Source organism: Artemia sp. Qi Xiang Cuo, chromosome 11, assembly GCF_049724085.1.
Source record: "Artemia sp. Qi Xiang Cuo chromosome 11, ASM4972408v1, whole genome shotgun sequence".
NCBI classification, from domain to species: Eukaryota; Metazoa; Arthropoda; class Branchiopoda; order Anostraca; family Artemiidae; genus Artemia; species Artemia sp. Qi Xiang Cuo.
This window is the reverse complement of record NC_142804.1, coordinates 68,235,413-68,258,601: the sequence shown is the minus strand read 5'-3', so window position 1 is coordinate 68,258,601 and position 23,189 is coordinate 68,235,413. Positions and strand designations below refer to the sequence as shown.

Here is a 23,189-nt window from a genome sequence, read left to right as displayed (position 1 = left end):
AATTGAATAATGTAATATATCATATTAGGGCCAAGGTTGCCAGCAGCTATGACAATATACACCCTACATGGATAAAGAATCTCAAGTACATAAGGATCCCAGGATCCAAGTACATAACCAGTCCATTTTCAATCCAGGAATTGAATAATGTAATATATCATATTAGTGCCAAGGCTAGCAGCAGCTATGACAATGTACACACTACATGGATAAAGAATCTCACCCCTTCATTTAAACAGGAACTCCTAATTTGCTATAATCATGCTTGGGCTTCTTCTATTTTCCCCAATATCTGGAAATGTTTGTCCTTCCTACCAATTTTAAAGAAAAATAAACAAAAATATAACCCTGAGTCTTATAGGCCTATTATGATTACTCCTTTGATGGTAAAAACAATGGATAAAATAATATATCATCGACTCCTCTGGTTTGTTGAAAAAAATAAAATGATACCTCACACCCAAACTGGTTTCAGGAAACACCACTCCGCAACAGATGCTTTCACATTGTTAACAAATGCAATAAATAAATCATTCTAAAAAAATAATGTCCTAGTTGCAAATTTCCTAGATTTTGAAGGGGCATACGACCATGGGAACCCCCATATACTTTTTAACATAATTTCAAACCTTGTAATACCCCAGCCGCTAGCAAATTTTATATAACATATTTCAGAAAAAAGTGAAGTTTCATTATTTGTGTTCGTTCAGCATCTATGCCCCACAAAACAATAGTCAGTGGTCTTCCTCAGGGTGCAGTTCTGAGCTGCCTCCTCTTTGCCCTCTATCTCTGGGACATGAACCTCCCCCACACGAATCTACAATATGCTGATGATCTGGTACTATGGTCAGCTGGCAACACCTTTGAGATTGGACAGTCTAAGCAGCAAAAGTCACTTTTCCAATTTGAAAAATTTTCCCAATATTCAGATTTACCCATTGCACCCACCATGTCAAAAATAATCCAATTTCATTACAAGCGAAATTATGTTAATGCAAGACTAACTCTAAATGGAACATCTATCCCATGTTTTAATCTCGTTAAGGGCCTAGTTATACGTTTAGAGCAAAATCTTACAGTCCCTCTCAAAAGGTCCAAGCAAATATCAGTTTTATGTAAAAAAGATCATACTAAATTCTTATAAAAGAACAGTGGTACTTTACGTATAAAAAAGAAATAATGAGGTATTATTCACATAGACTACAACAAAGTGACTATGGGGTCATCGCTGATGGTGCATGAGCAAAGACCTATAAGCAAAAAATTTCAAAAACAAACACAGAGCGCCTACTGAAAGTAGTAGTAATCAAAAAACAAAAACTCTACTATTATCTTATTACATATAGATTTCGCAAAAATCTCCCGGATATAAGTAGATTTAGATTTTGCAATGATATAAAAGAAGTTTTCTCACATATACAAATAGAAATACATCCTTTTATTATAAATACAGTCATGAAAAGAGCAATTGTAGAAGAGCATACCAATATTCAGAAGAAGTTCCCTGTACACGCACTGTCTCTTGCACCTGCTTTCCCCCATTCCCCTCCATGGAATTGGTCTACTCCCATAATAAATATTGATTTATCAAAGTGTTCTAAAGAATTAACCACCATTGCTTTCATCCAGAAAAAATTTGCTCAACTTAATACAATTACATATAAAACCATTTCCAAATTTTTGTTAATGGGTCCAAATTGAATGAGAAGGTAGGAAGTGGTGCTTTCCTTCCTCACCTGAATATTGCAATTGGTGAGAGAATGTATAATAATGTATCTATAATGTCTGCAGGGTTAAATGCCATAATCGTGGCATTAGAGCACCTTATGAATAATCAGCCTTTAATTGCTAATTCACAAAATATTATTGTTTATTATGATTACTTGTCAAGACTTTAGGTGCTGTCTATGTCCCCTCATTATCAGTTGAATATTGGCAATTATAATTTTATTAACTTTATTTATAATATTGATTTAAGAGGTTTGAGAACTTACCTTCAGTATATTCCTAGCCACTCTGGTATAAGTGGTAATCATCAGGCAGATGAAATAGCAAAAAATGCTATAAATATCGACCAGCCAAGTGGGAGACCAATCCCCATTAGAGATATTTACTAATGGAGACTATCAGATATTATGTTTAATAAGAATAATCCTATTCTATCTCCCTTTCTCAACAAGGATTTTTCTATAATTTATCATAGAATTTGTTCTGGATCAAATGGGCTAAATATTCTGGCTTTCTCTTATTAGTTCCCTAATTCAAGCGGTTCATTTCCCTTTTCCCCTCTTTGCAGGTATTGTAATATGAATAATGAAACAATTGACCACTGCCTATTTGAATGTAATATGCTGACATCTGCACAGTATACCTTACATTGTAAACTGTTAAAGTGCTTCACTCACCACAACCGCTAAGTATCGTCGAAGATTTCATAATACGAGACATTCACACATATAACCGAATTAAATTTCTTTAGTATTATATTCGAACTCTCTGAGCCTAAAGACATAACGAAAGATATACTACGCTATCTCACCAATAACAGGAACTCAAGCCAGTAGCTCTGTTTAGCGCAAAGAGCGAAGCAAAACAAAAAGGGCTGAATAGTATTGACTGAATAGCCTGCCTCTGCCTGCAGAAGAAGAAGAATTTACTAACAACAGTTGTTTTTTATTTGTTTAAATTATAATTTAAACTCGAAGCAGACAAAGGACAAGTCCCTTGGGAATAGAAAATAAAATTCACCAGCTTCAAAATCCAACTAAGTAAAATGACACACCAAGGTAAACTACTTAAAATGACACTTAGGTATAAATATAAGCAGAAAATGATAAATATGGGTAGAAATAAATGTTCTTTCTCACAAATTTGGCCAACAATCCTTTATTCAATTTCACACCACCAAGTTGTTGTTGTTAGTATACCATACTCATTCAGTACCTAATTCACAATGAAAAATCAATGCTTGTTACAAATGCCTGAGAAGTCAAATTAATATCTTCACCACAACCAAAACAACTGTACACAGAAGCAACATAAGCATGCTAGAGGGTTTCTAGATGAAGATGTTGCTGTCTTGAGGCTCTTTGTCTCTGGTTATGAGCAGCTTAGTTTGACCAAGGTCTGGGCAATCAAAAGTAGTTCATCTTTATCAGAAAAATTTAGCCTAATCTTAATTCATTCTATGAACAATAGCTCAAAAGCAATTAAAACTACTGGAACCTATCTTCTATGCTATGTCTAAACCTTTGTAATAGCCTAGAGAAAATGTAGGGATAAGAGCTTGAAACTTCATTGCAGGGCATAATCTATATGTTAGAGTTCAATTCTTAAAGTTGCGTTATCCTAACTCAACAATTTTGCATGGTGAAAAAAGCCTTTTATCTAAAAAATTTTACATATTGCCAATTTAAAATAAAAATCTCTAACAAAATCAACAAACATTTGATGCATTAAGGGAGGAATCTGAGGGTATAATAATAATAATGATTTATTTGTTACCCACAAATGAACAATAGAAATGACACTGCGGGGTAAATGCAAAAGAAAAAATAACAACATCAATATAAAATACAATTTAAATCATCAGTATAAAATACAATACAAACAAAAATACAATTTAACTGATATCATGATGGAAAAAGCAAACTAGGGGGTCAGTGACAGAAACAACATGACAACTATTAGTAATCATATTAGAAGCCACACTGATCAGTCACCTGCAAGCATCAGTGACATCATAATGGGATACAATATTCCTATTTTAGAAACAGCCAGGTAAATACATCAGATATTAACAGTATCTAAAGTAACCACTTCTAATTCTCTGTAAATCTTTTTTTCTCAGCAGGTGGTGGAATTCAGATAGGAAATTTACTCCTGGAGAGCAAAAACTATCATAAAGCCGAGGTAGACCCCTACAATTATAATGCCCTCTATTTGGAGATACCTTACCTTATGACACATTAATATTTTTCAATGCAATAGTAAATAGTAACCAACTCATAGCAAGTTTCAGAAATAGACGGGCAAAATGACATACCAAGCCACTTAACATTATCCAAACAAGGTAATGAAATCAAACCAAGATTTAGTGGAGATACAGAAAATCTACTATTAAAGCACATAAACTCACACTTACCCATATTAACAGATAACAGGCCAATATCATTAAGTAGAGGAGACAGCTTACAGAAATTCTGAGCCAGCCCTTTACAAGGGAAACTAACTAAAAGGACATTGTCAGCATATGCAATATAACTTAAACCAATATCACAAAAAAAAAACAGTAGGAGATAGATGTTTTAAACAAGTAGCAAGGACACGTTTAAATATATAAGGAGATAAAACACCTTTCCTAACAGCTACCAAATCAGAAATATGTGACTTCCACTTAATACACACATAAGAATTATCATACCAATATCATAATATGGAAATAACTGAATAATTGACTCCAGAACAGGCAAGGCAACACAAGGCCTGGGCATAAACAAAACTGTCAAAGGCCCTGGAAATTCCACTGTGCAGCAATACAATGAATGCTTCTGGACAAAAGCTTCCTTTAACAACTGGCTGAGCACATGATGTGCCTGGGGGCAGCCAACCCCTCTTCTAAATCCTAATTGAAAAGATGGAAAATCATACTTAGAAATTATTTCAGGCAAAAGAATATAATCAAAAATCTTACTCATAAAGCAAGATACAGTAATGGTCTGTAATTTGATCATGAATCTGGATCTTTATCTTGTTTAAGTATAGGTGTGACACTACTGGAAAGAAAACTATCAGGAACCAGAGATTGAGCTATACAAATCTGAAATAATAACTGCAAGTGGTTCAACAATAATCAGCAATCATAAGCAAAATTCCTAAAACATAGGGCATAACAATCAGGAGAATTTGATCTTATTACTTTCTTCAGTGCCCAACATAAATCACTCGTACTTGTCACAAGAACTCTGTGTTGACAAACAGACACTGGCAGGACCAAACTAAGTAGATTAGAAAAATGTTTCTGAACATACTGGTTAAATACAGAAAATATGTCAATATAATGGTGCACAAAATTCATCAGTTTTCATTTTAGGTCTGAAATTAAAAAAATACGTTTTTTACTAAACAGCAAGTAGCAACATTAAAAATTAAAACAAGCAGAAATTATTCTGCATATGAGAGGGACTGCTACCTTACTCAATCCTCCTTTTAAGTTTTAGTTTTTGTCACCATTCTTTTAGAGAGATTGATCAAACAAAGGGACCATTGAATTTTAATGGATGTATTTTTTGAGAACATTAAGATTTAAGCATAAAGACCGAAGGTTGCAGAAGGGGCAGACTCCCTCATATTTTGGTAGTTTTAGCTAGCTCCCAAGTCCCCCTCATTTGCTTTGAAGTGAGTATTATCTGCTCAGCTAACAGGGGTATCACGAAGAGGACTATCTTTGCTCATGTCGCCTGGCTTTGCTAAAATTACCATTTTCTATGTCAAAATAGAACTGGGAAGATGTTCTTTTTCTCTATATATATATATCCAAATTTAAGGCAAAAAGATCATCTTCAAGAAAAACAAGTATAATATAAAAACTAACTTACAAAGAATTTAAAACTAGCTTCAGGAATAAGTAATTTTGATATCCAGAAAACGAAAATTTTCCAAACTGCAATCCTGTAAATTTTGTTGAAGTTAAAAAAAATATTGTTTTTATAAGCTTATCAGCATTGAAACAGAAAATTCTTATAAAACCTATGAGCTCCTCCAGAAGGATTTTGGAGCCTTGTATTTCCTAGCTGTGTTCTCTCCTATTTCTTGAAGACCCTGAGCTATCCCTGTAGAGAAATCCCTGTAGTTAGGTAGCTCAGGGCTATTGCCGCTTTCAAAATACTTTTGCTAAATTCATTGGTGTGGTCTTTTTTCAAAATACATGCGTTGCACGATTCAGTTTCTACATTTACATTAGTTTTACAAGCTAATGTCGAAATAAATCAATAAATTTGGCTAGATATTAGTTTTATAAGCTATTGTTTGAGTTATATTCAATAAGAAAACCAAAAATTCTTCTGTATAACTTTATTCATACTTTTCTGTAATAATTGGATGTTTAAAATGTCATGCAGAAGACTATATCATTCTCCATGTTTAAAAGAAACACAATATTTTTAATTAATTTCTCTCGTATGTTTCTGGCCTCCTCAAAACCATTCGGCATGTTTCGAGTTGGTTACATAAAAGTACTCTACTGATATGAAGGGTACTACTATAGGAGGCACGGAACAAGGGGGACCATATTCCTAGAGGATAATAATAGAAGTTGGAGCACCCTCGCCTGGGGTCACAAAAACAGGCCGAGGAGGAAGAAGGTCCCACAAATATACACTTAAAAGGGCCCACTGGTGTGTCCACAAGTCCCATGAGTTACAAATCTTCTCCCATTAATGGGTTACATTGCATGGTGATGGAGAACACCATCGCGGGAGGATCCTCTATAGGAGGACAACTGCAGCAATGCGTAAGATCCAGATCTATGGACAACGGCCTCTGCAAAGGGCTGCCTCGACCCTTTTGGGGTACCTGCAAGACTGGGGACCTTGCAGTTAACTCTATTGCCACTTGAGGAGTGGCGCCCCTTGATGAAATTATAGCCTAGTATATGACACAGCATTCGCATGGGATTCTGACTAATGGATAGTTCTGCTGGGTTTGGTATGTTTTGAAGGGGCGTCTTCGGGCTGAAAAACATCTTCCTAGCTAATTTATCTATTTCGGGCTGCCTCCCCATAGTAGCATAATATTTGTAGGCATGAATATATAATCAGTCGGAGGTAATAGGCTTGACATTGTCTGTGCAGGATTTTGACTCTTGTTGATAGAAGAGCATCGCCAAATGCTGAAAACCATGTTGTGACCAAGATGGGCCCAGGATTGCACAAAACCTCCATTCATGGAGTGTCCCAGGGACTTCTTGCTGTCTGGTTCTAAGCCAGCTTAAGCACTCTGGTGTAGACTTGAGAAGATATGTGATCTTCATCCTGCACTGGTATCCGGGATCATTGCTTTTGCTGAGGCGAAAATAATTTCAACGATTCAAAGAACATGAAAATTGGAACTTGGAATGTTACGACGTTAAAAAGTGACTATCATAACGACATTTTGACTGACGAATTCATACGATTCGAACTGGATTTATTAGGAGTTTCAGAAACTCTTATTCCAGGCGTAGGAAGCATGAAATTAGGTGATATAGAATTTGTTTACTCAGGCAGGAAGGATGGGGTACATAGACAGGGAGTTGGGCTCATGATGAATAAGGAAGCTGCTAAGTCTTGTTTAGGCTGGGAAGGTATTAATAATAGAATACCAATTGGTCATTTTATGACTAAAAAGTTCAGAGTATCAGTTATAGTAGTATACGCCCCTGTAGAACCGACTGACGGAGGTACTAGTGACTCAGATGAATTTTATTTTCAGTTACAGGAACAAATAGACAGGGTCCCAGATAGAAATATGATGTTATTACTGGGAGATTTCACCGCCCTGGTCGGTAGAAATAGGGATAGATGGTATCCTAGCCTAGGTAAATTTGGCGGAGGAAAAGAAAACAGTAATGAATACAGACTTTTGCAATTTTGTAGGTATAACAATCTAGTTATAACCAATACGGTTTTTGGTCATAAAATGGCTCATAAGTTAACATGGTATCCACGTCACGGTACGACAACAAACCTTATTGATTATGTTATTATAAATCAAAGACTGGCAGGCTCAATACAAGATACTAGGGTATACAGGAGTGCCGTTATTGATGTTAAAAGTAAAGATCACAATCTAGTAGTGTCAAGGGTTAATTTAAAGCTGAAATATTGGAAGGGTAACTACCTCCTGGGAAGTTATGATATTGGTAGACTCCAGGATAAAAATTTGAGAGAAACTTCCCAGGAATAGTTGAATACTAAACTTGTGAGTTTAAAATTTGATAATATGGAAGATGATTGGAATAATTTTAGAAAAATAATTTGTGACGTTGGTGAAGGTGTCTTAGGGAAGAAATCTAGAACTGCAGCTCAGAATATTAGTGAAAAGGCTTTTATGTTTAATAGAAAGGAGAAAGGACTTGCACAAGAATTATATGAGTGATAGATAATATGAAAAAAAAGGAATGTAAGGAAAGAGAAGAAAACACTGAAATATAGTCTAAGGAGGTATGAAGTAGAGGCTACAGATAAAACTGCCGAGGATCTGGAAGATGCAGCTAGACAGCATAATAGTAAAATATTGTAGCGGCACGTTAACAAATTGAGAGGGAGTAGTCAATCCGGACTTGGCCCAGTTAAAGATAGGAATGGGGCCTCATTTAGCGATAAGGAAAAAACTTAAAAGAGATGGGCCGAACATTTTGAGAATTTGCTTAACTAAGATAGAGTTGCAGGAAAAGATATAGAGAAAAATGAAAATGTTTGTGATACCTTGGATGTGAAGGAAGATTTATTTTGTGAGGAGGAATTAACGACAGCACTAAAAAGATAAAAAAATAATGAGGCTCCAAGTGCTGATCGTGTGGTAAATTAGTTTCTTCAATATGGTGGCTCTGAGGTTAGAAATAAGTTACTGAAGATTATGAATATGATTTTGAAAAAAGGGAAGTGCCTTGCAATTTTAGAAAAACCTTAATTAAACCACTGTATAAGAAAAGTGATAAAAGTGAGTGTGGTAATTATCAAGGCATTAGTCTGATCTCCGTAGGTAGTAAATTAGTTAGTAATATGATACTTTTTAGACTGAGAGATGCTGTTGACAAAGTTTTAAGAGAAGAACACTGCGGTTTTAGAAAAGACAGAGGATGTATTGACCAAATTTTCACTCTTAGGCTAATAATTGACAAGTGCCTGAGTTGTCAAACACCTTTGGTCCTCAGTTTTATAGATTATGAGCAAGCGTTAGATTCTGTTGATTGAAGAGCTTTAGTAAAGGTTTTATCCTTGTATGGTTAACCAGACAAATACATTAAAGTGATTAGTGCTATGTATGAGAATAACACTGCTGCGGTTAAGGTAGGAAATGAGGTTAGCAGCTGGTTTTGTATTAAATCAGGAGTTAAACAGGGCTGTGTTCTAACCCCCTTTATGTGGATCATTTTGATGGACTTTTTCTTAAGGAGCAGAGGAAAGGCAATGGGGAGGAAAAAGTCTCCTGGACTTAGACTATGCTGTCGATTTAAGCATCCTAGATGAAAGTGTGAGCAAAATGAATGAAGTTGCAGGGATTTTGTGACTACAGGGTGCTAGAATGGGTTTAAAAATTAATTTTAAGAAGACTAAGTTATTAAGGCTAGGAGTAAGGGCGGATGAAAAGGTGACATTGGGTAAGGAAAAGACTGATGATGATGACAGATTCGCTTACGTTGGAAGCATTGTTGGCACAGACGGTGGGAACTGTAAAGGTCTTAAAAGTAGAATAGCCAAGGCTCAAGCTGTTTTTTCACAGTTAAAAAAAGTTTGGAAGAATCGGAAGATAAGTCTGCAAACTAAGATTAGAATATTAGAAGCTACAGTGATGACAGTGGTCAAATATGGCTCTAAAGCATGGACGCTTCGAAAAGCGGATGAAGATTTGCTAGATGTTTTCCAGAGAAACTGCTTAAGGATTGTTCTGGGTACCCGGCTGACTGACCATATGTCAAACAATAGGCTATACGTAAAATGTGGTTCAATACCGCTCTCTAGGGCTATAATGAAAGAAAGGTTGAGGTGGCTAGGGCACGTTGTGCGGATGAAGGATGACAGATGGCCGAAGATTTTTCTTTTCGGCCAGCCGTCTAGGGCTAAACGGAAAGGAGGCCGTCCTCGTCTGAGTTGGGAGGACGTCATGAAATTTTTTTTAAAGGAAATGGGAACTTCGTGGGCGGGTGTAAAAAGGGAAGCTTTGAATAGATTGGGGTGGAGGTGAAGCGTGCGTAGCTGTGTTGGCCTCAGGTGGCTTGGTGCTGCGGCGAGTTGTTAGTAGTAGTAGTAGTATTGATAGCCCTATTCCTGGTCATTTTACTATTTGGAGTGTCCCATGCATTGAGCTTTGCATTACATAAGCAGGATTTGCATTCTTTCTTCGTTTTTGGCTTGACTGTAAACACAGCACTGGAAGAAGGTCGATTGGAAGCATTTCACAGTTGCAACCAAAACATTGTGCAGTTCTTTACTATTTTCACTTCTGGCTGTATAATCCACAGGGGCTTGCAAGACCCAGAGCACATGTGCTCAATTGGAACTGCAGCTTTTGTGGCCAACTTTAAACATTCTACAATCTGGTAATAATACGAATTTAGGCCTTCCTTGAAATCAGGGCAATTAATCAAAGTCTCGAGCAAGTGAAACAGGACTTTAATAGTTGAGAGTAGAGTGCATAAAGTAGTAATATACATCTCAACGTTTATCTGATTCAAATTTGGCTTTTGATACTATTTTGAATAGGGATCCTTAAATTGGACTTGAACACCAGGAGGCTCAATTAGGCACAAAATAGGGAGATGGTCAGCATTGACTTTATCTTCATCAGCAGACACCTCGGATTTAACTAGACCAAACTTGGACACAATAATATGGTTGAGGTTGGATTTAACAGAGCCTTGATTATGAATGTAAGTATAAGCCTGTAAGTATAGGTTCTTAGCAGCAACATGATAGACAGTTGGCAGAGACTCTAGTAGGAATTCAGAGTGATCAGATGAGGTCAATATGTAAGTATTCATATCTCCAGCTAGGATCTAATCAACATTTTTATCTGCAAATTTTGTGAAAAGAGATTTCAGTTTATTGCAAGCTTTAGCAAAAGCAGTAAATGACTGAGTATTTTGAAGATTGCATGGGAGATACAGGTTTACAAAAGCCATGGTTACACTGGATTGCTAGAATATTAGCATCCGAATAAATTTGCATAGGCTGATATCCTGACCAAATGAAGATGGCGGTGCTGCCAGAAGGGCAACTATGTTTTTTTTTGGCTTCTCGAATAAATATATCATGTGTAGCAGACTGTCTTAAACTGTTTGTATTAACTTTAGAAAGTAGATGCTCCTGTAAGAATACAACATCAAAATTTAGCAGCTCGTCAATTAGCAGATCCTTATCTTTAGTACCATTAATGTTCAGAGAAACAAAACTTAAGGCTGAACGAGAAGTCATCATAATGTCTTGGCAAGTGCATTTCTCAATACCAAGCATTTTAAACTAAAAGAAACATGATTTCCTCTGTAATAGCCGCACTTAGGAGCGGCTGAGCAAGGGTTCTCTGTGGTGTATCAGTTTAGAACTCCCACTCTCCATAAGGAAAAACTATAAAATTCCTATAAATAGCCTACATGAAACTTCTTTTTTAATAAACATATTTCATAGGCAGCGCAATCGCGCTGCCTAAGTAAAGAACGATGTTGGCATAATGTATTATTATTTTTTTTTGTTTTTTTCTCCATACCAGGACACTTTGTATTGAATGCCTTGTCGTAGAAACTTCGAAAAGGGCTCATTTGATCGGAAATTGGAGTGGCTAGTGCCCTTTTTAATAGTCGAAAATGATTGGAGAGCAAATAGCCCCCCCCCCCACGCCCATCATTCCCCCAAACACATCCAATCAAAATTTTGAGATAGCCATTTTGTTCAGCATAGGTGTTTGCCATAGAAAATATGTAGAATAGAAAATATGTTTTTGAGGAGGCCACTCCTCCACAACCCTCAGGGCAATGGTTTGAAGTTATGCCCTGGGGGCATATAAGAACAATGTTGGTACAATGTATTATTTATTATTTTATTCCTTTAGAGCAGGGCCCTTCGTATCAGAGAAGTTGTCATAGAAACTTTTAAAAGGGCTCATTCATTTGGAAATTGGAGTGGCTTGTGCCCTTTTTAATAGTCGAAAGTGATTCAAAGGCAACTAACACCCTTTGCACGCCCACCATTTTCCGAAACATATCCAATAAAAATTTTGAGATAGCCATTTTGTTCAGCGTAGTTGATTTCCAGATAGAAATTATTTTTTTGAAGAGGACACTCCCCCACAGCAATCAGGGCAAGGGTTGTTAGTTATGCCCTGGGGGCATATTAGGTTGTTATAGAAGGCGTTGTCATAGAAACTTCAAAAAGGGCTCATTCGATTGAAAATTCAAAGGTCTAGTTGCCTTTTTAATAGTCGAAAGTGATTGGAGGTTAACTAACCCCCTTTCATGCCCATTTTTACCCCAAACACATCCAATCAAAATTTTGAGATAGCCATTTTATTCAACGTAGTTTTAAGATTTGAAATTAGGTCTTTGAGGATGACAACCCCCCACAGCCCTCTGTGCAAGGGTTGTAAGTTATGCCTTTGGGGCATATAGGGTTTTAATAGAAAGCGTTGTCATAGAACTTCAAAAATAGCTCATTCAATTGGAAATTGAAATGGCTAGTGCCCTTTTTAATAGTCAAAAATAATTGGAGGGCAACTAACCCCCTTTCCATGCCCACCATTTCCCCAAACTCATCCAATCAAAATTTTGAGATACCCATTTTGTTCCACACAGTTTAAAGTTCAGAAAATTATTCCCCCACAGTCTTCAGGGCAAGGTTTATAAGTTATGCCCTGGGGGTATATAAGGTTTTTATTGAAATCTTGGTCATAGAAACTTGAAAAAGTGCTCATTTGATTGGAAGTTCAAAGGGCTAGTGCCCTTTTTAATAGTTGAAATTGATTTGAGGGCAACTAACCCTCCTCTCACGCCCGCCTTTTCCCCACATCCAATCAAAATTATCAGATAGCTATTTTATTCTAGGTAGTTGAAAGTTCTGGAAATTAGGTCTTTAAAGATGACAACCCCTCGCCCCCCCCCAAAGCCCTCAAGGCAAGGGTTATAAGTAATGGCCTGGTGGGCATATAAGGTTTTTATTGAAAGAGTTGTCATAGAACCTTTAAAAGGGCTCATTCAATTGGAAATTGAATAGTTGAAAGAGATTGGATAGTGACTAACGCCCCTCTCACGCCCACCATTTTCCCAAACACATACAATCAAAATTTTGAGATATCCATTTTGTTCAAAGTAGTTGAAAGTTCTGGAAATTAGGGCTTTTAGAATGAAAACACCCCTCAGAGCCCTCTGTGCAAGGGTTGTAAGTTATGCCCTGGAGGCATATAAGGTTTATCTAGAAAGTTTTTGTAGAAATTTCAAAAAGGGCTCATTTGATTGGAAATTGAAATTGCCCTTTTTAATAGTCGAAAGTGAGTGGTGAGTTATTAACCCCCCCTCTCACGCCCACCATTTCCCCCAAAACACTCAATCAAAGTTTAGAGACAGCCATTTTGTTCAACGTAGTTTAAAGTTCTGGAAATTATGTATTTAAGGATGACAATCCCATCCCCTAGAGCCCCCAGGGCAAAGGTTGTCAGTTATGCCCTGGGGGCATATAAGGTTTTTATAGATAAAGTTGCTATAAAACTTCAAAAGGGGCTCATTCAATTGGAAATTGAGAGGGCTAGTTCCCTTTTTAATAGTCGAAAGTGATTAGAGGGTAACTAACCCCCCTCTCACGCCCACCATTCCTCCATACAACTCCAATCAAAATTTTCAGATAGCCATTTTGTTCAACGTAGTAGAGTTCTGGAAATTAGGTCTTTGAGAATGACAACCCCCCCAGCCCTCAGGGCAAGGGCTGTAAGTTTTGCGCTGAAGACATATAAGGTTTTTATTGAAAGTGTTGTCGTAGAAACTTCAAAAGGGCTCATTCGATTGGAAATTGAAAGGGCTAGTGCCCTTTTTCATAGTTGAAAGTAATTGGAGAGCAACTAACGCCCCTCTCACGCCCACCATTTCCCCAAACACATCCAATCAAAATTTTGAGATAGCCATTTTGTTAGACGCCGTTGAAAGTTCTGGAAATTAGGTCTTAGAGGATGACAACCACCCGAATAGCGCTTAGGGTAAGGGTTGTAATTTATGCCCTGGGGGCATATAAGGTGTTTATAGAAAGCGTTGACGTTTCAAAAAGGACCCATTCGATTGGAAATCGAAATGCCTAGTGCCCTTTATAATAGTCGAAAGTGATTGGAAGGCTTGTCGTTTTCAAACAGTTCGTGGTAACGAACTGTAAGTAAGGAGCGACCCGGCTCAATGGTAACCGAAACTCTAAAAAACGGGATTTTGATACCAATAGATACATCAAAAGAATCAGATTTTAATTCTGATTTCAAATATATAAGTTTCATTAAGTTTAAGCTTACCCATCAAAAGTTACGTGCCTGAGAAAATTTGGCTGATTTTCGAGAAAAGGGGGAAAGACCCCCTAAAAGTTATAGAACCTTAATGAAAATCACACCATCATATTCAGCGTATCAGAGAACGCTACTGTAGAGGTTTCAACCTCTAATAAAATAATTTTTGTATTTTTCCTTTTTTTTCCCGAATAAATTAACCGGATGCGTGTTTTTTTTTTTTTTTTTTTTTTTTTTTTACCCAGGGTTTTTCACTAAGCAACCTTGGTCCTATAATATAGTTGGAGGGGACATTTTAACGTCAATTCAAATGTAAATTGACCTTTTTAATTGACCAAAAAAAATTGTGGGCCACAATGCCCCCACCCACGCTCATGTTTTTTCCAAAGTCACCCGATAAGAATTTTGAGATAGCCATTTTGTTCAGCATGGTCGAAAATATGATAAAAATGTCTTTTAGAATGACTTGATCCCCCAAAGTCCCCAGGGGAGGGCTGAAAGTTATGAACTTTACTCAATGTTAACATATAGTATTGGTTATTGGGAAGTATACAGACTTTTTCAGAGGAGATTTTTTCTGGTAGGTGGGGGAAGGAGAGGGTCGGGGGCTATATGGAAGGATCTTTCCATGAAGGAAGTTTTCATGGGGGAAGGGACATTGCTCTGAAGGGGGCGCCGGATTTCCCAGCATTATTAAAGAAAAAGATCAGGAATTAAATAAAAAAAACAAGTTTTTCAACTGATCAACTGATTGTGATTAAGAGGTCATTTTTAAAGAACTGGAAAAAAAATTCGAACTATAGTTTAAAGAGCAGGGTATTGACTAGGGGTGAACCCCCTAATATACGTGTTAAAATTTTATGAATATAGAAGTTCGTTACGTAAGTTAATTCTAAGTTACGTATATTTATTACTAATAAAAACGTTCGTAAATAAAATCAAACAAGTTTCGAGAAAGCCATTTAACCAAATATAATATGCAAAATTTGTTTTAATTATTCATGTACGGTGAGCCAAAATCAAAACCTGCATTAATTCAAAAACGTTCAAAAATTAAATATAAAAAAAAACAAGTTTTTTAAACTGAAAGTAAGGAGCGACATTAAAACTTAAAACGAACAGAAATTAGTCCGTATATGAAGGGGGCTGTCCCCTGCTCAACGCCTCGCTCTTTACGCTAAAGTTTGACTTTCTCACAACTCTATTTTTCTAAACAATAAAAAAACTTTAGCGTAAAGAGCGAGGCGTTGAGGAGGGGACAGCCCCCTTCATATACGGAATAATTTCTGTTCGTTTTAAGTTTTAATGTCGCTCCTTACTTTCAGTTTAAAAAACTTGTTTTTTTTTATTTAATTACATTAAAAATCGATGTGGGTATAATGTATTATTTTTGTCGTTGTTGTTGTTGTTTAGACCAGGGCGCTTCGTATCGATGGAGCTGTCGTAGGAACTTCGAAAAGGGATCAGTCGATAGAAAATAGAGAATACTAGTGCTCATTTTAGAAGTTGAAAGTTACTGGACGGCCAATGATCACCTACGCCCTCCCTCTCATCCATTTTCCCAACATGTTTAGAAACTACGTGTTGGCTTGAGATTAAATCAAAATGCGCTGTCATGATGCTAATTCCCAATAAGGCATCTCAGCAGTATCCCACGACTGAGGGTATTATGTTCAAACTTTCGGGGCTACTTCTGCTCTTAAAATTTAACCAAATAAGAATAGCATAAGTGCATCCAAAGCATCCATGCTGATATTTAGTAATCAAAATGTTAATATTAGTTAACTTATTAAAGTTATAAAAGTAAAAACATTTATATGTTTTTCAGTAAAGTGCAAGTTTTGTTCTGGCCTTGGGCAGGCATAGGGGTTTTGACCCCACTTCTTCTCCAATAGAATTGTGTCCTACTTGAATTCATTATCTGATGAATTGGTAACAGCCCCTGCCATCAATGCTTTGAAATCTGGAGTTGATTGTGACTGGCAGATACAACCATGGAAGACAAAGCAGGATGCAGCCAATTTGAGTCATTGACATTGCTCATCAGCACCATCACAGGATTTGCCTATGTTGCTGGACAATGTCACTTAAGATAATTTTAAGATAGTTTAAGGTATAAGTAGTATAGGGCCAAATTGGACAGGAAGTTTAAGAGCTTTCACCTTAAATTATGAATGATCATGAGCAGATGAAAGCAGCACTCATGATGCTTTATTTTCAAATATATATATGAAGATATCAAAACTAATTTAGGCCCTCATCAATTTGGTTACAGGCCTGAACATAATGCTACTCACTTTCTTGTATATATCATATTGAAAATCTGAGGGAATTCTTGAGAAGATGAAGCATATGCAGAAATGCTGCTTAGTAAAAGCGCTGCTTAGTGCTGCTTAGTAGCATAGTAAAAGCGCTTGGAAGCATCCAACACCTAATAACTACTAATAGAGCAAAAGAAATTGGTGCTTGGCAGTCTCTTGTGAGAAGTTGCAAGTTTCCTGGACAGTCAAAAGCAATATGTTTTACTCACCCAGAATGAAGTATCCAAATTAAAGAAATGTGGTGCAGTGCTCCTTAAGGGACAGGATTAAGACCTCTGATCTTTTTTATTGTTTTTACCCTATCTCATCCCACACCTCAGCACGCCCAGCAGAGGAAATAACATTTCACCAGTATTTTCTCAACTAAAGCATTACATTGAATGTGAAATGCTTTTGGTTAGTGAAACAAAGAGCCATATGTTATTTGTTTTCTTGAAAGCCACAATTCTTGACTTGCAACTAAAGGTGAATAAAAATCTAAAGAAAAATAAACTAAAGAAAAAAATAAAACTAAAGCAACTAAAGAAAAATAAAAAAGTAATTTTTAAAAACAACCTGAAAAAGGATTCACATATACACTTTAGCTTCAAAAAAGCTTCCCATTGCCTTAAATTACTTGCCTGATTTGCTTTTAAGATCCAAATTTCCATTATCTGTAGTCTATACTGTATGTATGCCTGATAATAAATTGAACATGCATCTCTTGTTTGGCCTCCACGGCTATTTGCCCTAAATTTAAAACTAATAGGTTTGAAAACATCCAGAAGCTGGCGTACCAATCAATGAGGACAGCCTGTAGACACTGAGTCCAGACAGAAGACAGGATAACGTAGTAGAAAAAACACACCATGGATTTAAAGAAAAATATGGACCAATATAGGAAACGGAAAAAAAAGGCTTAAATATAAAGAAGTTTTTAGAAAAATAAATCAATATAAAAAAAACAGAAAAACGAAAAAGGCTTAATTATAAAGCAGTTTTAGAAAAAATACTTGAAGGTAAAAAAAGAAAAATATAAGCTAACTTTCAAGTAATTTTAGAAAAAATAAACCAATATAAGAAAAGAAAAAAGGCTTAACTGTAAAGCAATTTAAAACAAATAAACCACTATATGAAAAGGAAAAAAGACTTAATTATAAAGTAGCAAACATACACACACAAAAAAAAATACGAATCATGTTTTAAGATGCGAGTCTTGATATTTAGCAACAAGCATCAGTTGTTTAGTCAAGAAACATGGAAATACTACAGAGTAAAGAGCAAACACAGCCCATAGTAACAAAAAGTCTCAAAATGTGTTATTTTAATACTGTCTAGTGAAAAGGTGCCATTTATAGCTGATTTGGGAATGGTAACCATTATTTTGATTCATCGTAAATGTCATTTTGGAAGTAAATTTACTGGAATTTTGAAAAAAAGAGCCCAAAATCTGTCAAAAATAGTGTCAGATTAAAATGAAGTAGTGTACCATTGGAATTTTTATTATGGAAAACCTTATAGCCTACAGGAAAATTACAACCCCAACCTTGAACAACTAGGCAAACAATTTTTTGCATGGGTAGCACCAATATATCTCCTTTTTTTCTTTGCTTCTAGTACGGCACTGGAACATCATAGAGAGCTGTTTAAGGGCTCATTTGAAAGCTAATTATTATATGTATGTGCTTTTTATAAAATTAGACTTGATAATGCCATCATAAAATGGTGTATGACATTTGAAATGTGCACTTTGGGTGCCATTCCTACAATAGAAAGGCCAGGAAGAACAAAACGCATACCATCATAATCTCCATGGGGGAAAACCCTTAATACCATGCCTAAACCCTCTTGTATACCCCCCCTCCCAGGCCCTCCCCAGCCCCCTTAATATTCTCTTTTTAAATCATCTACTGACTAACAGAACTAGGCTAGCTCTAATGGCTGGGCTAGGTCAAAACTGTTAATTTACATACATTTTGTGGGGTGAGAAATGTATTACAGGATCCAGAGGGAGCAAATAGGTTGCTTTTTCAGTTCTTAAATGAAAACACCAAAATGGGGTGCTTTTCGATAAAATAAAACTCTAATAATATAGTTTAAAAACCTAAGAAAAGGTGGGATGGGGCAAAAAAATAAAGGGAGAGGGCAGCTCCACCCCCCTCAGTTGAAGTCCGTGAAACTAGCAGGCAACTGCAACATCATAGAGAGATGTTTAAAGGCTCACTTGAAAACTATTGATCATACCTGTGTACTTTTTGTAGATTTATCATACAGCTAGCAGTAACAAGCTGTGAGTTATGAGCAACTCAGCCCAATAGTAACCAGAACTCTAAAAAAACGGAGTTTTGAAATCACTAGACATATTAAAGGGATTTGCTTTTTATGTTAATTATGAACAAGTAAGATTCATTAAGTTTAATGTTACCCATCAAAAGCTACAATCCTGAGAAAATTTGCCTGATTTTCAAAAAAGGGGGAAATATCCCTCAAAAGTCAAGGAATGTCATTGAAAATTTCACCATCAGATTCAGCATATCAGAGAACCCTGTTGTAGAGCTGTCAAGCTCCCATCTTGAAAACTGTTCAATTTATTTTATTTTTTCCAGAGGAAAGATCAAAGATGAGTGTTTATTTGTTTGTTTCTTTTTGTTTTGTTATTATATTTTCTTCCCAGGGTTGATTGTATCGAATCAATGGTCCTAGAAGGTTGGGAGAGGGTTCATTTGAACAGAAATCAAAAGTTCTAGTGCCCTTAAAGTAACAAAAAATTGGAGGGCAACTGTCCCTATTCCCACACTCTCTTCCCAGTCATTCAATTAAAATTTTGAGATGGGCCTAACCATTTTGTTGAGTATGATTAAAAAGTCCAGCAACTATGTCTTTAGGGATGAAATGACCCCCTGCAGCCCCTGGAGGAAGGGCTGCAAGTTATGAAATCTGCCCACTGTTTAAATATAGTGTTTGTTATTGGTATGTATACAGATATTTGTCAGGGTGAAGGATTTCTGGGGTTGGATTTTCTATGGGGAGAGTTTTCCATTCGGATGAAACTTTCCAGCGGAAATCTCACATAGGGGAAATTTGCTTGAGGTCATATACAAAATTCGTTTTATTTGTCTTACTTTTTCGCTGGCGACCCCATTATACATGTTGAGATGCTCGGGGGGAAATTTCCAACAGAGTTAGAATTCTCTGGAGGATTTTTATGCGGGGGGATTTCTGATGGAAGAAATCTTCTGTGGGGGAATTATCACCAGGAGAAATTCTCCATGGGGAATTTTCCACGGGAGAAACTTTCTGTTAGGGTAGGGGTTCCAGGAAAAGAATTTCCACCCAGGGATGATTCTACCATGACCTGAAAAGCGATTAGAAATTAAATAGAAAACAAGGGTTGTCTCAAATGAAGGTATTTTTCAGGCGGAATCATCCATAGGAATTTTTCTGGGGGAAGTTGCAGCGAGGGTGGAACTGCCCAGGGGAAAGGATTTTACATGGGAGGAACCTTCCGTGGAGGAATTTTTCGTTGGGGGGATTTTTGATGGAGATTATTTTCCGGGATTACTGGAAATACGATCAGAAATGAAATAAAAAAACAAGTTTCACTGAAAGTAAGGAGCAACATTAAAACTTACAATGAACAGAAATCATTCTGTATATTAAGGGCACTGCCCTCCTCAATACCCTGCTGTTCGTGCTAAAGTTTTCTGATTTTAATTAAGCGACCCTTGTGTTTCAGGAATCATTCAAAACGAATTGGGACAAAAGGTTAAACTTTAGCGTTTTCTAGTAATTTTAGCATAATTTCTGTAAAGTAAGGTGTATTAACTATGCATTTTAGATATTTTTTTTATTGTCTATATTTTTAAAACTAAAATAATGTACACTAGTTAATTAAAAAATGTTTTTCTTATGAAATTATGATAAACTAGCACTTCACTGAAAGCACAAAACAGGATTAGAAGTAGAAAAATTCTTAAGTGTCACACAGAAAATAAAATACTGATCTATTAAGTTCTAAATAGTCTTTTACTGGCAATGAAATCAATAAATTTTACTACGCGATTTAGTTCTCTAAATGACTCAAGAAAGCTTAATGTTAAGTAGTGTGCTAGTTTTACAGTATTCTAAAAATACAGATAAATATCATGTGTCAGTTTATTTGAAACAGTTTTTCAAAAACATGTTGCACAATCTGTGTAGAAGTAATTTTTGTGCGTTTCAAGTCTGAAATTTTCTCTTTACTTTCATCAGCAAAACTTCTGTTTTTTAAAACTATGATAAAAAAGAGTTCTGTAGAGAATATTAAAATACTCGTATGTTGAATTATATAAAGCAGAAGTCTGTTGGGATACAACTGATAGTCTTTAGACTTCCTAGCTTTATTCAGGTGTCTCAACCAGGGATTGAAACCAAATGATCATTAATATTTTTAGATAAAACAGAAAAGCCGAAAAACCAAAGATTGAGATACATCTTCGATGCTTAAGATCACTGCCCCTTTAGTTTGTTTTGTGTAAAATAAGGTTATTCAACTCAGATCTGTGTATTTAAGTTCAGAAATAGAAACCACCAATATACCTGCAGATTCTCCAGAAGAACAAAGATTAGCAGTTGTCCAAAGTAACTACACTGTACTTGCACAATATCAACTTCTTCCTCCTATAGTTTTTTAAGCTGCTTTTCAGGCATTGATTCTGAGGTACCACATGGGTGGGGGGCAATCCCGTTTGGCTCTTCTCCCCTCCCAGTATTTTTTAAAATACATTTTTTGGTATTTTCATTGAAAAATACCCCCCCCCCCCTTAGATTTTCAGCTGCTGAATTCAGCTGCTTTGTAATTCATGAGCTTGGATTTGTCTGACATGTTTCTTTGAAACTGTAATGTAGCAGTAGCATGTTTTGGAGGAGTGTTCACTATACAAAGAGTGTAGCTCCAACAACCAATTATGCTGGTTATTTTTCTAAGTACAGTATGCTACTGATCATCTATGCTTAAACAATTTATATAAATCTGGTACATGTATCACAGCCTAGTATATGCAATTGGTCCGTCAACTAGCATATGTTTTTAATTTTCACCTCATTACATTTATAAATAATTTAAAAAAAAACATGGTAAATTAAAAATTAGTTTCCCAAATGAAAGCAAAGAGCAACATTAATTCTTAAAGTGACTATAATTATATTTTTAGGAAAAAACAGTAGCCTATCATTATGCCTGCAGAAAGTCTTGAAGAACAAGGATTAGACAAAAATCCAAATTTGGAATTAGCACAATTGAAGTTTGTTTTGTTGACTGAAAATCAGAAACCTGGCAGTTTTGATTCAAATGTTATTGAAGAAGCACGTAGTACTCTATTGAAAGCAGTCCATGCAGATGGTATACTTGATTTTTTTTAAAATACGTATAGGCTAAGTGTTTGTGAGGGGAATTAGAGGTAGGTTGAGGCTTACAAGGAATGTTTGCTTATACCAACCCTCAACAAATGTTTCCCTGTTTAAAGTTTACCCTTGCTTTCCATATCAGGGGGGGTATTTGTCTTCATCTTAGTCTAGCCCTTTCATGTCTCTTTTGTGAGGTATTAAAATTGGCATAACTTGGTGGGATGGATCTTATCTTCTTTTATATTCTGAGAAGAAAAGTACACAAATGATGTAGTTTCAGCTCTTTGCCAAGCTTTAGTCCCATCTAGACTATTTGGATAGCTGTGCAATTCTCTCAGGCTGCCATATAAGTATAAATATAGTATAAGTATAAATATAGCGTTATATTATTATAGATTTGCTCTATTATTGCTTATCTCGTATTGTAGCCATCTTTATAATATATTTTATTCTAAGAGAAAAAAAAATGCAATCTGACAAAACTTGTAAAAAAAAAGTTAAAAAATAAATAATAAAGTCGAACATAAAAGCACATTTGAGCAAATTGATTGGACAACTTTTGAATTTTTATGGATATTAGAGTTTCAGAGTATTTGACTAAATCTTAAATTTGTATCCTCATAATAAGATTCATAATGAATAAGGATCAATAACCTAGTAAACCAAATTACCAATTACATTAATTATTTTTACTAGTTTTCTGTCTAACTGTTAAATGTGTTAGTTTTTTTTTATTTATTTACAATTTTCTAATTATAACCATTATATGATTTGTGCAATGATAAGTTTTATCTATACATAATTTATATACCATAAGGAAGGAGAATCACCCTGTGAGATTGGTCCTCAACCACATTCTCTCCCTTCCCCTAAACCCCCTATTTTTCAAGAAATCCGAATATTAAGATTCATATCGATTAGGGTTATTAGCCAATCAATATTTGTTGGCCCTCTTATCTGACAACGCCTATGCACTCATTTCTGTAATTGTCCATTTATTGTTAGCTTCTTCCGTGTTTTTTCGCCAAATGTCAAACACTTCGTCACCAAATGTTAATTTATTTTAAAGCAAAAAGGAAAAGAGAATAAAATGGTAAATTTTTTGGTTTACTTTGATAAATTCTAAATCCTTCGAATTTATGTACGGAATCTAATTGGCTTGTTACCAGAAACTTACATCGATTTATGGACTCCTTAATATTGATGCAAGCTTAGAGAGCTTGCCATCCAACTACCATTTTGATACTTTTGACCATTTGCCTACCCATGGTATCCTTC

At 35.8% G+C, this 23,189-nt stretch overlaps 1 protein-coding gene across 3 annotated transcripts in view; it reads left to right on the top strand.

Annotated features, from left to right (window-relative positions):
* The window catches only part of Rpn7 (regulatory particle non-ATPase 7), a 58,108-nt gene that overhangs the window by 5,507 nt on the left and 29,412 nt on the right, over positions 1-23,189 (top strand). For 2 of the 3 annotated variants that reach the window (XM_089096973.1, XM_089096974.1), the window contains exon 2: positions 21,719-21,906. In XM_089096973.1, the coding sequence (XP_088953099.1) occupies positions 21,741-21,906 (166 nt within the window). In that variant the 5' untranslated portion in view covers positions 21,719-21,740. Of the gene's footprint in view, positions 1-16,216; positions 16,340-21,718; positions 21,907-23,189 lie in introns of those variants that run through there. The other variant, XM_089096976.1, reaches the window with a different exon arrangement.